The 14,308-nt window shown below is 38.2% G+C and overlaps 2 protein-coding genes across 2 annotated transcripts; both read left to right on the top strand.

The window, feature by feature from the left end:
* Positions 1–4,560: 4,560 nt before the first annotated feature.
* On the top strand, positions 4,561–9,399 carry LOC149041824 (uncharacterized). Its single transcript, XM_089214921.1, has 3 exons — positions 4,561–4,684; positions 7,352–7,511; positions 7,702–9,399. The coding sequence occupies exons 1-3, from the start codon at positions 4,615–4,617 to the stop codon at positions 7,808–7,810; spliced, it is 339 nt and encodes a 112-aa protein (XP_089071047.1). The 5' UTR covers positions 4,561–4,614; the 3' UTR covers positions 7,811–9,399.
* Positions 9,400–10,867: 1,468 nt separating this feature from the next.
* LOC113678860 (lysophosphatidic acid receptor 6) lies at positions 10,868–13,049 on the top strand. The gene has a single exon (XM_027195777.2). The coding sequence runs from the start codon at positions 11,076–11,078 to the stop codon at positions 12,132–12,134; it is 1,059 nt and encodes a 352-aa protein (XP_027051578.2). The 5' UTR covers positions 10,868–11,075; the 3' UTR covers positions 12,135–13,049.
* The last annotated feature ends 1,259 nt before the right edge of the window (positions 13,050–14,308 follow it).

The following is a 14,308-nucleotide window of genomic DNA, read 5'->3' as shown; positions in this document are numbered from 1 at the left end:
CTTGTTAACAGTAAAGAGAACAATGGTGACGAGGTTTCCAACGACGACCAAAACACAGATCAGCGCAAAAGCGCTGCACATTGCAATGCCTTCAGTACTAGAGGGTGAACTGCCATTCGCTGAACTCGATTCATTCACTTTGCTGATGTTTGCCACCATAGCGTTCCCCGTTATGTTCCTCATTTGGTTTTCACTCTCCTCGTTAAAATAACAACAAGTGCCATATGAGCGGTAGTCACGTTTTATTTTCTCGTGTAGTGACTGACTAGCCAATCGTATATTGAGTAATTACCCGTCTCTCAGCCTTTAAATGGATTGTGAAATAAACTTTTCGTCGCATCTGTTACTCCATGCGCATTAAAGCTGTCCTCGATTTCAACCCTTAGCTTATCAAAGAAGATTCTTGTCCATTGCCTTTAATTTAGCAAAATTTTGTCTCTGATGACGTATCTCATTGAAGTATTTGTCATTTTTTAATTATTTTTGACTGAACTGTGACAAGCTCTATCCGCCAGGGATTTGTAGACGAGGAAATGAAAACGCCATATATTGTTCATTATCATCCAAAGGGTGTTTCGGGGTAATTGAAATTTCCTCTCTGCTTTGTTCCGCAGCAAACAACTAATTATTTTTCATACAAAAACCAAACGTTAAATAAATATGCCTTCCATGAAATAATTTGACTTTGAAAACACTAATGAGTTTGACTTTTGCTAATGATGAATATGTCATTGGACCTGCCTAATCACCGAGGAGTTAGAAGCTCACTTTAGACATACAGACTCTCCTTCGATCTGTTAGGCCATCCCAATAAAAAATTTCGTTTCCCATTGCCCGACCGACCATTCTTCAGTGGAAAACTAAAAAAAATTAATGCTGAATACACCGTTTTACCAACAAGATTTCGGTTGTTAAGGGACCGGTCATTATTTATCGCCTGGGGGGGGGTCGGAGTATTTTTGTTGTCACATCGGAGCATTTACCTGATCCCCCCGTAGAGTATCTAGTTTTTTAGAGATCCCCCCTTATCGGTAGTGGAAAGTTTCATGATCCCCCCCCCCTTTTCTCCCAGCCACCGCCAAATAACTTTTTGAATATGCAAGTGATATTTTAATAGTGGTACTTACGTCTCATGGACCTTGAACCACAACGGTAAATATTTGCTCGTCAGATACGAACTGAATTGTCGAGGAAGTGCCAATCTCAGGCTGTTCATCCAAATCCACGAAAACATAGTCATCGTCGCTCTCTGCCTCTCCACTTTCGGATTCTTCATCCTCGGATTCCACGTCATCTTCATCACTCGACAGTTCTTCTGTTATCACAGTCTCTTTATTCTGTCGGTAATAGTGACATCGAATGGCCTTCACTTTGTCAAGTTTCCGACCCACAGTCGTCAAACCATGCTTGTTGAGATACAGGTCTAGTTCTCTTACCCGCAACTTTTCAACTTTGCCACCCTCGATGAGGTTATCCCATTGAAAGTCCTTGTACGTTCGTTCGGCCTCTTGCCTTCTTCGCTCCTGAGCTGCTCTTGTTCTGATGTCCTTTCGGATCTCAATATCCTTCAAATGATTAACATATGCAATGACGTGCTTCTCTTCCACATTATATTTTGAGCAGAAGCTCTTCATGGTATCCTGATCGTTTCTGATACTGTCAGAATGTTCCTCGTACAGATCTTTAATACATTTTCTTGGAAGGTAATCATCTGGTGTCCTTTTCCTTTTTTTTTGGTCTGATCCCCCCCATTATGCTTGTCAATTACGGCTGATCCCCCCTAAAGGTCTTCAAAAAACCATGTGATCCCCCCCTAAATACTCCGACCCCCCCCCCCCCAGGCGATAAATAATGACCGGTCCCTAACCAAAATCAAATTCTATTTAAAAGCAGATTTTCAAGGTTTCTTTGAAAACGCTTGGGTTAGGAGAGCAGATGCGCACATCCATCCTTTTCCAAAACTGAGGCTCCATTTGTCTTATTTTTCTTTTTTTACCTGACCGACCAAATTTCAGAGAGGGATAGCGATGGGGAAGAAAAACTAACTTGAGGATGACCCAAGGACTGAAAATATATATATGTTCGCACGATAAAGAAATAAAAGTGGTTAACTCAACACTGTGTTGATTTTTCATGTTAGTTATTCAACTAAAACGTAATTGGTGAGCAGGAATGTAAATGTCCCTCTCTATTTCCAACATTAGTTCGTCCAAACGAGGTATTTTCTTCTCCACTATGAAGTGCCCCAATATGTTTTTTCTCTTTCCCAGCTGTGTTTTCAAGTATTAAGCGCTTTTTTTTCGCATCTCAAAAAGCAAGGCACATTTGTTTATCAGGATTAAAAGCTCATTTATTATTCATAAATAACTTGCGGTCAAATTTAGGTGGCGGAACACAGTTTTACATATTCGAGTAGAGAAGCCAACAAATTTTGCCACTCGATTCCTATCGGTTTTCTGTTACTCTCGGGATAGCAAGTTGACAAATTTTATCTTTTCCTAATGTTCTACAAACAACGCCGTTTACGTTGATTTGAATAACTCCACATCTACCATCATTACTATTCGTCTTCATGTATATAAGTTGTATTTCATGTAGACAAAATTCAGGAAAATTCTGTGAAGCCATTTCCGAGACAAAAAAACTCGAATTAGCGTCTACGAAATATTATTGAAGAAACACGTCCGACTACATAGGGGGAAAGTTGGTCTTTGAGAGCTATGAATAAAGCCGATCAGAGATTTAGCTATTTCAAATAAAAATAAAATCTTGTGATTGCAAGCTGAGAAGAGTATACTCGTCGGTCCAGCAGCTGGTGTCTTTCCGACCATTCTAGAGCAATCGAGGTTCTTAAGACTCCTAGCTGAGTTCACAATTTGAAAAATTACCGAGAATTGCAACTCTCAGCGGACATCACTTCCCTTCTGAATCCTCCTGATGCAGCTCCTCTGGTACCCGATGATGACATTAAAATTAAGTGAAATGGCGCTAATTGTTATAGTGTACTTTCGCCAAAGATAACATTTGAACACGATCAGCATTTTCGCCCTTTTTCCCCTTAGGGGCATTTGAAATTAAGTCGGTGTTTACGTTTGTTAGAAACTGTGAAATTGAGAACCATGCAATGACGTCAAGAAAAAATTCAGCATTTTATCTATTAAGTGGGTTTATTGAGGTTACACCCCATCGAAAGTTCGCACTCCTACCAACTTTGCAAGTTCGCCCCTTGAAGTAAACACGTCAGCCCCTGCTTTTACCAGTTCTCGCCTGAATCTTTCAACTTGTTTCCTTAGGGCAGAACATATTTACTTCTTATCAAAATCGCAATATATTTCGAGAAACATGCGCATTCTTTTCTAAGGCAAACCTCTGACCACGAAAGCGCGAAGTCGCTTTGAAACGCTAAGCCCTACGACACACGAGTGTGAGTAACACGACTAAAACAATAAATACGATAGCCATTGCTTTAGAATAGGTTTTGACTCCTAAAGAAGCCTTTTTAGTTAACAAAGAGGTTTAGATTTACGTTTGGCGTATTAACCTCAGACTTCAAATTGCTGTTAGCGCTTTGAAGTTTCGAGATTTTCAGCCTTTTAGATCGATGCGGGTTTCACTTGAAAAAAAAAATCCGTGAAAACAACTTGTGCGCCACCATCTTGAATTACACACAGGATGGAGGTCCTTTATTTGAAACAAAGTGTGGCTAAAAATTTTGGATTTTAGCGTCCCTAACTGCTTGGTTAAAAAGAAAAGAGGGAAATTAAGCGTTATCAACTGAGTTGATAACGTAAATTGGCCACCGTAAAGAGTTTCAAAGCTGACGTTCCAAGCGTTAGCCCTGTCAGAGCTACAAACATTAACATAAAAATAAAAGATCTCATCTCACGTACATTAACATGACATACGTGAGAACTTTCGAACAGGATGAAGAAAAACGCCGAGGCAGTTGACCTACTTGAAATTACATCCGAAGTTCAAACGAACATGGACTACAAACTAGTACGGCGAACGTGACCGCTGGGGTCTGGTTACGTGATCATAATTCCTAGAGGTTTACCATCACATCTCTTCAGAAACAAACTTGAATCTAAAACTCTCTGATCTTTTTCTAACAGTCTTAACATAAGTATTTTAAATCATGAAATTTGCTGCAAACAGGAGCATAAATGGTGTCAAATCAGTCAGATAACGACCGGAACAATGTAGCAGCGAGGTACCCTCAAGTGCCCTTGACATGATAAACCTTCGTTTGTGAGTTCAGTTTTCACAGTTCAGTTTTTACAAAAACACACCGAGCAAAGAAGGAAAAGGAAACCAAGATGATAATAAAGGATTCAGTCCATTTTCTTTCATTTCACTGAGGGTTCAAGGACTGCAGGAAACTAGGACTAGGTTCCCAATATGTGTAAATAGCCAAGACCAATGGGGTAATGGGTAATGTTGGAAAATAACCATAACTGACAAAAAACCTGGGAACGACTCTAAAATATCATCCGCGCGCATTTCGTCACAATCTCCTACTGTGACGTTCAACCTTTGAATTATTTCGCTGTCTTTTGCGGAACGTAGATGTCGACAGTTTGAAGTACAAAGAAAACAAGTTGTGTTTCTACGATGAAGTGGGTGACAGCGCTTGTAGATCTTTCACTCCTTTTCCTGTTATCACAAATAGTTAACACAAAAGGTAGGTTCAACAAACTTTTTACAGTTTATTTTTAGGCTTTTTGTGCGCGTGAAGTAAAAACTTTTGGCTACAAGGGTTAGGTTAGTTTGAACTCATCAATCAAAAATTAATTTCGAGGTGAATCGAATCATGAAAGTAACTTTTTAGCAAACCACGTCGGTGATGGAAACGAGGAGAGGCAAAGCAAATGATAAAATGGGCAGAACAATAGCGCAGCACGTTCTTTTGAGTCGTTGTTCCCTTCTTAGCCGTCCTCTGCAAATCACCAAATATTTTTAATTTAAAATATTTAAGTTTCCATTTGGAATTCAACACTGCTCCCATAGGTTGTGCTGAATTCGAAATTGAGGTGTGGCGCCGTCAGAGACGGTAAACACATTCAGTCATTCCCGAAATTATATCTAAAAAATATAAATTCATTTTGAATCGACGTCTCCCTCGGCGTTGCCGCCCTGACCGCTGAAAGGAGTTTATATTGTCTTGAAAGGTCTTAATGGGTTGTGGCTCTCACGATTAAAGGTTGAAATTTGGGCCATTTTACGGCAAACAGTTAATTTCTTTCCGTTGTGATTGAAAGAAATATTTTTAACAATTAACTTTTTTCACGACTTCCGGTGAAAATTTACCAATTTTTACGGCTAACGGCTAATTTTTCTTTCTTTTTTTTTTTTGCGGTTAACAGCTAAACAGATAAGCATTATCTCGTTGAGTGTTAAATTATTGATCATATGAGTATTGATAGGCAGGCTTAAAATCAAAAGCCGTATAGTTTTCAAATATCTCATATTTAATCCTTTGGGCTTTAACCGTTTATTTGAGCCGTTGTTATGATAGTTTGCGCGTGAATTTGTTTTCGCGAGCGCCTTTGCGCGCGCTGTAAAGATTGCGCATATTAGGCTTAATCAAAACTGTAAAAAAATTGTGGAACATGATTGGTTATCAACAGCCCGATTTGAGCACTACTAGGACAGTGTATGCATCATGCTTGTAATTGGATAGCGTAACAAGACAGGTAAAGGGACAGTTAACACGTCATGCCTGTGCAAGTGGACAGAACGCGTCATGTGCGGGCGTTATTGCCTCCCATTTCTCCGATTTTACTGTTTTTTTTTTTTAATAAAAACGTTCAACCGATATCTAGTTTCTTTTTAAAATTTTGTCATAATTTTGATTAATTGGTAACAGGACTTCGTGTCGTCCAATTCTGTCTGTAATCATACTCATAATTAACAAATCGGACTCCTGCTTCGTTAATTAATCGCTCGTACGATTACAGACCAAATTGTACTCCACTCGGTCCTATTACTTATATTAATCGGTTCAAAAAAGACGAATTGGATCAAAATGCTATCATTTTGTCACCTGACTGTTTGTCGCAAAATAAATTAAAGTTCTCCTTATAATTAATTTTTTTCAATCGACCCACCAACGAAAAACCCACTGACCTACAGTAATTATCAAAACAACGACAGCGTAACTCCTACGTCTTTAAAGACTAAACCATATATGGCATGTCTGAAGCCATCTGGTGGATCCTACAACCCTACATTGCCGCTATATCATTTACTAATTTACGTCATTTACTAAGAGAACGATGAACCGAACAATCAAAAAGGAGTGCTTTATAAGATCGAGGGCTCAGCTGCTAAGCCTTTTACGTCGGAGCTGACTGAACGCAAACGAGTGACAAGAAATGTTGACTTTCACAGTCGTATTGCTGAACATCATCGACTTACTTAGTTCTGGAACTCTTGGCAATGCTTAGCCTACCGCTTCAACTACAATCAATGACTGACGACGGAAAGCTGGTTCTCTAACTTAGAGCACACTGTCTTTTAACAGATGTTAGTGACCACCGATTCCGTCAAGAAACGACGTTTACACGACAAACGAATCGAACGGAACAGAACTGACCAGAAACGACCGACTTTAGCAACCATAGTCTTACGGCTAATACCATCACTGCAAAACCGACCAATCAGTTTACACGAACTGAATCAGACTTCTCACACGTGAATTACAATAGCTCTTCACTCAGCTCTGATAATAACTTCCTTTAAGGTTATGATCAATCAGGTTGTGACCAATCAAATTGACCAATTAGTTTACACTAATCGGACTTATAGCACCCGACTGATAATAGGTCTTCACTCAGCTCTGAAAATAACTTCCGTTAAGGTTGTGACCAATCAAACTGACCAATCAGTTTACACTAATCGGAATTATAACACCTGACTGACAATAGTTCTAAACACAGCTTTGCTAATAACTTCCGTTAAGGCTGTGGCCAATCAAACTGACCAATCAGTTTACACTAATCGGACTTATAACACCCAATTGATAATAGCTCTTTACTCAGCTCCGATGATAACTTGCGTTCAGGTTGTCGAACGTCGATCAATACGACACAGTCTTCAGTACCTTTCTCATCCGCATGATGAGATCACAGAATTAATTAATAAACATATTTAGTTCGGCAATAGAAAATCGGTTTCTCGATCTTTGTTTCAAGAGCACGAAGTTGATGATCGTATCTTATTTACTTACTGATGTTATAGTAGATGGAAACGTACTTTAACTCGTGTAAGCGTTAAAATTGAACCACTAGTTTATTCATTTCAAATAACCCTTTCATCCTGTTTTTCGGTTTTCTATTTCCATCTTCAGAACACTTGAGAGCCATACAAGGACGATTTCTTCCCTTGACATGCCTAAATATTTTATACAACTTATGTGCTGGACTCGTTGTAAATGCGGCACTCATCACTTTTTACTGGTTGACAAAATATATCACGTATCTAGTGGTGAATTTCTTCGGGAAAAAATGGTAAGTTACGGAGTAAATTTGAATGAACGTACTAAACTGATACCACTGATCTCTCGCAAGAATCGCCGGAAACCCTTATACCCCACATTCAGACCAGCGAATTAAGTTTTGTAAGTTAAAAGTTGACTTTTTGGCTTTACTCTTTTTATAGCAGTCCTAATTATTTCCCCTTCCTTTTAATTGTATCCAGGCAGGAGTTTCAAGACAGGAAGGCTGCTGCTAATTTGCCTCCTAAACCCCAGAAACCGATATGGCAGCCAAAACATAGGAAAAAAAAGAAAAATAACATGACATGGTAGATTATATGATTCACTATTCGAAATATTTTTTGTCACGTGGATGTAAAACTTTATCTGTTTTACAGAAAACTCTTGTTACTTCTTTATATGACAAGCCCCTGTGCTAGTTGTTAAAGAGTCTACATGTTTCTTGACCGTTGATTTTATTTGTCCCTAGTTCAAAGAAAGATTCTAAATCCTTTACAACATCTTTTGGGGTTTTCGCACAAAATACTTGCAAGGATATACTTCGTTGTCGCCCATATTAACAATGCTAACGGGTACAGAATTTCACAGGAAGTTTAATCGGATTCGTTCACAGTGGGTGCGAACGACAGATGGTTTAATGATCGGTAGAAAATTGTAATCAAGTTGAATAATTTTCTTAATTTCAGTCCGAGAGTCTCGGTAGTTTTCTTTTCAGAACAGTTGTGCTTCTGTTTCTGTCAAGGGTTTGACAGGAGGAAAGAGAATGAGGAATTTCTCCATTGCATTAAAACGCGTGTACCCTAATTTCTTAAGAAACAGGTTTTTAAAGGAAAGATCCTGCCTCGGCTTTTAAGAAGCGAGAAATAAACTAACATGGAATATGTAAAAAAAACATCGTTTGGAAGTACTCGTACATTTATCCTCAAATTTTCGTCGCAATAGATTCGGAATCAGTTTGGGTAAATAATCGCACAAATTTTAATCAGTTTGTTTCAATGTAAGTTGTAGATCCTCCAAGTAACAATGATTTTGAGTTAATTTGAGAAAATTTCGGAAAATTTGACAAGAGATGTTTACCTTATGGTAGAAAGGGAAGTCTTGAGCGCTAAAATTAGCTCGGAGTTAGAGTCACGGAACAGGAACATTTAATGAGATCTCAAATTGACTGTTTTAGAGAAACTCTTTTATAGAAACGATTTCATCGAGCTGGAACTCTGACTCGGAAATGGGCGGAAAAAAAGGATCAGACTGGGTTAAAAGGAAAGAAAACTCTAACGAAGCCTACGGCGATGCGCGACAGCTTCGTCTACTGTCTCAGCCTCTGTGATGTCAGTTTTGGAATGGAAAGATTGCGTATTTGAAGTATATTTTCCAAGAGCTCTCATATATTAAGCGGTGCAGAACACAATCTTGCGGCTTACTAACGTTCGTTTGTTTAGTCATTGCAGCTTTGAAGATGCTATCAGCAAAACCATCTGTTCTTTAATCAAACGCAATTCTGTCAATAAAGTTGACATTATCACAAGACAGTTGAATGAAAAACAAAATCGAGCTATAAAAACGGAATAGTAAGCTTTTATACTCTTCGAGTTACTACTGAAAATCGTCTGAGACTGATTTAAGCACGTAATATGTTAACTAGTATGTCTGCTGACAGAAAATGAAAATCTGAAGTCAACTTACTGCCCATCGTACTAAAGAAATTTTAAACGTTTGTAAGAATGGTGGCAAAATTTTTTGGAGTTAGAGCCAGTTAACTGATACAAGAGACTGGCTCAACATTGCTCAGTGTAATATAATGCTGGGTAAGACTTACTATCAGAGAAATCATTGTCCTTAAACTGCGTTCATGCCGTGAATTCAACTCTGTTACTGTTCTGGTTGCATTGAGCTTAGCTCAGAACAATTATGCGAAACAAGATTGAAGGAAAAAGCCAAAGTCTGTTTCATTATCTTACAAACGTTTTTCCGAATAAAAATGAGATGGAGTAAAACAAAAGAATGAACAGTTTCGCTAGAATGAAGTATTTTTGAGTGTTTAGAGTCGGTCTCTTATTCCTCATTAAAAGCATGTTGTAAACAAGGCACTCAAGCTTTCCGTGGCATTTCTTCAGGATGGCAACAAATATGCCGTCATCGGTAAACATCTTAAGGAAGAACACAATCAAAGACCGAACAATCTTTACGAGAAATTTGCCATCCTAAAGAAACGCCGCGGAAAGTTTGAGAGCCTATTTACGAAATGCTTTTAATAAGGAAAAAGAGACCGACTCTCAAAGACTCCATCCAGCGAAACTGTTCATTAAAATAAATCCATCCTTTTGTTTTACTCCATCACTAAAAAAAAACTCAAAAAGATCCCATCCAGCGAAACTGTTCATTAACGTATGTCCATTCTTTGATTTACTCCACCATTCAAAAACACTCAAAAAGACTCCATTCAGCGAAACTGTTCATTAAAATATGTCCATTCTTTGTTTTATTCCACCTCATTTTTATTCTAATTTAGTTTCACACTTTCCTTTCTTTTCATAACATCACTAAACATTTAGACTGAACAATATTTCTCTTTCTTCACGTGATTCTTGCTACGGCAGGATCAAGCAGAGAATCTCCGGAAGTAGAGATCTTTCCCCTAAAATGTTAAACTCTTAATTTCCTTCTCAATTTTCAGAGAGAAAAAGCCTTTCGTCCTGGTTTAATTCAGAGGCTGGCAACATGGGAATTTTTCCGTTGCATTAAACGCTTCTGGCAATTTCGAGAGTGTGCTTGGAGGGAAGAAAAAATAAAAAATATTGAATACTAGTTTAAAATTCACTTTGTCAGTTGCGCGAAAGCATTTCGTCTCTTGCATGATTTGGTGATGAGCTGATGGCTTTTTCCTTTCTTTTTCTGTAAACTCCTATGTCAGAGATCATATTAATTAAAGAGATGACTTGCAGATGGGAAAAACTAGTTTCTGAACGGAACTTTTAACTCTTTAACGACATTTCCGTTACAGACAGTCATGCAATCGAGCATGATTCTTTCTTCAGTACATCATCAACACTCTTTAAAATATAAACTTTTTGACACATGCGGGCTCTTTTCCACTATTCATTGAATAGCTTTTTAGTGGACCATGTAACGTAGTTTCTCTCTGTTGCTACTACATCTCATCTCAAAGATATCTCATAAGAAAACAAAGCCACGTTGACATAAGTCAAATTTCAAGGTGAGAAAATTAGAGTAGTTAAAATTTGAATCCTGTAAGAATAATGAAGCAAATAAAGAGCTGTCATCTCCAAAACTAAATAATTTATAACTTTCATCACGAGTAAATATTACTTTTATCCCGCCTCCTTTGAGTGTTTATTGACCAATGGGATATGCTTTGTATTAATAAGAAATTGTTGGGTTGTCATCGACGATTAAACATGTCGTAATGCAGGGCAAGTTTATTCAATTATCTATCAACAGGACTTCCGTATGCTCGCCAATATAACTCGACTTATTCGACGCATAAAAACAGATTTTCTTCGCTTATTCTAAGGGCAAAGCGTGCAAACGTACGTCCATCTTGAGTTAAGAATCCAGAATGATTCCCACATCGACAGCCACCATCACGGAAGGGGAAGAACCTGCTTTTTCGCAGACATCCTCTCCTTCCAAGGCCGAGGAGATTGCATGGGGCAGCATTTTTGGAGTGCTCTCAGTATTCATCGTGGTAGAGAACCTACTCACTATTGTCCTCTTTGCAGTGAACAAGAAGGTTCGCAAGAAGAAGAGTCTTTTCCTTGTCATCAACATGGCGACTGCTGATCTGATATTCGGAGCTTTAGCCCTTCCCCTATACATCTACCTCGGCTTTGGTATGCCGGACTATAAGGAACTTGCGATCCAAAACGGTGACTTAATTTTGATATTATCATTGGACATTGCCTCGAAAGTCTCCCTTGTGGCCTCGTTACTATCAGCGACCTTGATTTCTTGTGAGAGGTTTTACGCCATATATCAGCCTTTGAATCACCGTACTCTGACTGTGCGAAAATACCGTATTGTTATACTTTCAATATGGATAACGGCCCTACCGTTTTCCAGCTTAGTGTTCTTGATTCCAGGGCAGGAATGCACATACGTGGGAATGCCATTCGCCTCGATTCTGCTGACCATTATCTGTGGTTGTAACATTGCAATTTGGAGAAAGTTTCATCGCGGAAATTTCGCCTCACAACAGAAAAACAAAGTCTCGCGAAAAGATCGCTTGACAAAGACTTTGTTACTCGTCTCCGTTCTTGCTTTGATCTGCTGGCTTCCCTTTGTCTTTTCAAATGCTTTAAGAGGGCTAGGCGTCACCATACCGTGGAGGCACGTTATGATTGTCAACCTGCTTAATTTTTCAAACTCCTGCGTGAATCCAGTGGTGTATGCATCAAGGGTTCCAGAGTTTCGACAAGCGCTGGCTCTTTGTTGTGGCAAAGATAAGAAGGCGTTGAAGAAGGAAAATACTGAAACATCAAGTAACAAGAACGCTGCAACGTCAACAACACATACGAAAACATCACAAGCTGATTCTTCCCACCCAAACTTTGAGGAAGCTATGGATGCCAAATTGTATCCAACCGAGGAACAAGAACTATTTGCGCTTAATAAGTAGAACGTAGTTCGAAACTTCAAATGGTTGTCGAAATTATATTCTCATCTTAAACTCAGTCGACGTAAAAACGTTATAAATTATTGTCAAAGTTTTATGTTGCAGCAGTTACTGTAGAATAAACACTCATTTTGGTGACGCTAGCTCTTTACCGTTTATCTAGATAGAAAAAAACGATGTATGACTTAACCATCGTTGTAAATATTAAAACTTCACCTATTGTGTAACGAGTAAAAGACTGTAATTCTTAGAAGACGGCTACAGTATTGTCTGGTGTATTCACAATTGTATAATATCCTACAGAATGGATGTAATTATAAGTAGTTACAGCTCTCGGTCATTTTATCTTTGTCCTCCCACGTTTAAATTTTAATAAAATTTATTCAAGTTGTATTTTAAATTTATACCTCGACATGGAGAATGTTTTTTTCAGTCTCTAAATTCTGTCGAGAGGAAAAAGGTCCTCGGATGGTAAAAAATACACGAATATATATAGAACATCAGCAGAGAAGAAATGAATCACTAGACAGTTTTCAGTCTAAATTCCCCTTCGCGAGGAAAAGATAATTGATCACAACAAAGCATAACTTGCCCACTCCCTAAAGCAAACATTTGAAGAAATGAATCAATAGACAGTTTCCAGTCTAAATTCCCCTTCGCGAGGAAAAGACAATTGATCACAACAGAGCATAACTTGCCCACCCCCTAAAGCAAACATTTGTATGTTGAAGTGTTTAGAAAAATATTGCGTGCAAGATGTTTGTAGTTTACAAATTAGCATCTACTTAATTTCAATAATGAATCGCCTGGTGTCTATAACGCGTTGAAAGAGAAACTGAAATGCGATATAGGAAGCGTTTTAATTATGATGTATAAAGGTAAAAATTTTAGAATGAGTAATAAAAGTTCACTGCCTCAGTTTTTCTTATTTCTTGACAGTCAAATAAAAATAACATGACTATTTTCATTTGCACAGCCGGTTGTGTTTGCAGGTGACCGCCCGAAATTACTCGGCAACTACAATATATAAACAACCTATAGAGTGGTCTAAATTCCAGCAAATGTGTCTTCAAATTTCTGTGTAACTGACTGCTTCACAGGAGAGCGATAAAAATCAACTGTTACGAGGCGACATCAGATTTAAATAGACTGACCGCTCCATAGGAGAGCGATAGATAACAACCGTTACAAGGCGACATCGGATTCAAATAAGGGTAATTAGTTACCACCCTGCTGCTTTCTGTCTTGGACCGGAGAACAACAAAATCTAATCAACCTCTCTGCGAATACTCGCCGAAAAAGTGCTGTTTTTATCATGAGCGTTTTTTGCAGCGAACGCCCGCGGACTCTTCTCTTGGTAAGGAGGAAAAAGCTGTTTGGTTTGTGCTCTATCATATAACACTTGTTCATTCCAACTGATGAACGCCAACCTTGATGAATTGTAGAAATTAACAGAAACGTCGACAGGATACAGTATTCCTTTCATTCATAACAATAACATAACATAACTGTTTATTCTCGAGTCAACTCAAAAGAAATTTGACAAGGAGACAAAAGAGATTATCCTTTTCATGTTTTCCTCCTCAAAATTATTAAAACCGCAAATTTATTTCGGAATAAAATCCACAATAATTAAAAATATAAATTTACTTCTGATTCTGAATAAAATTCACATTAAAATAGTCCAAAAATTTCCCTAAAACATCGGTAAAATGGCATCTGAGTCTGTTCTTGAAAATCTTCCGAGTTTCTGCCTCCGCAACTTCTTTAGGTAAATTATTCCATTCATTGGCTACATTTACAAAGAAAGAATACATAAAACTATTTAGCTTTGCGGGCAATGGTTTAAGTTTATGGCAATGGTTGGCTCTTAATGGTCGAAAATCATGTGCAGACGTAAAATACTCAAATGGCAGTGGCCCGTCAAGACTGTTAACCGTTTTATAGCACTCGGTAGGCAAAGAAGATAATATTCTCTAATGTAGAGTGGGCCATTTAAGGAACTTTAAACGCTCATACGACATATTGTTAGAAATAATTTCCTAACACTCCTCGTTCAATTGGCTATTTCTTTTATTCCCTCTTTAATTACACAAGTTATTACAACGGGGACTAGCTCTGATCTCTCTAGGAAAGTGTGGGTCACCGCTTATAAAGGTGACGGTTACTGAGCTGTC

The sequence above is a fragment of the Pocillopora damicornis genome, chromosome 8 (assembly GCF_964200805.1).
Source record: "Pocillopora damicornis chromosome 8, jaPocDami1.2, whole genome shotgun sequence".
NCBI classification, from domain to species: Eukaryota; Metazoa; Cnidaria; class Anthozoa; order Scleractinia; family Pocilloporidae; genus Pocillopora; species Pocillopora damicornis.
The sequence above is the reverse complement of the archived record's forward strand: the minus strand, read 5'-3'. Positions and strand labels throughout refer to the sequence as shown.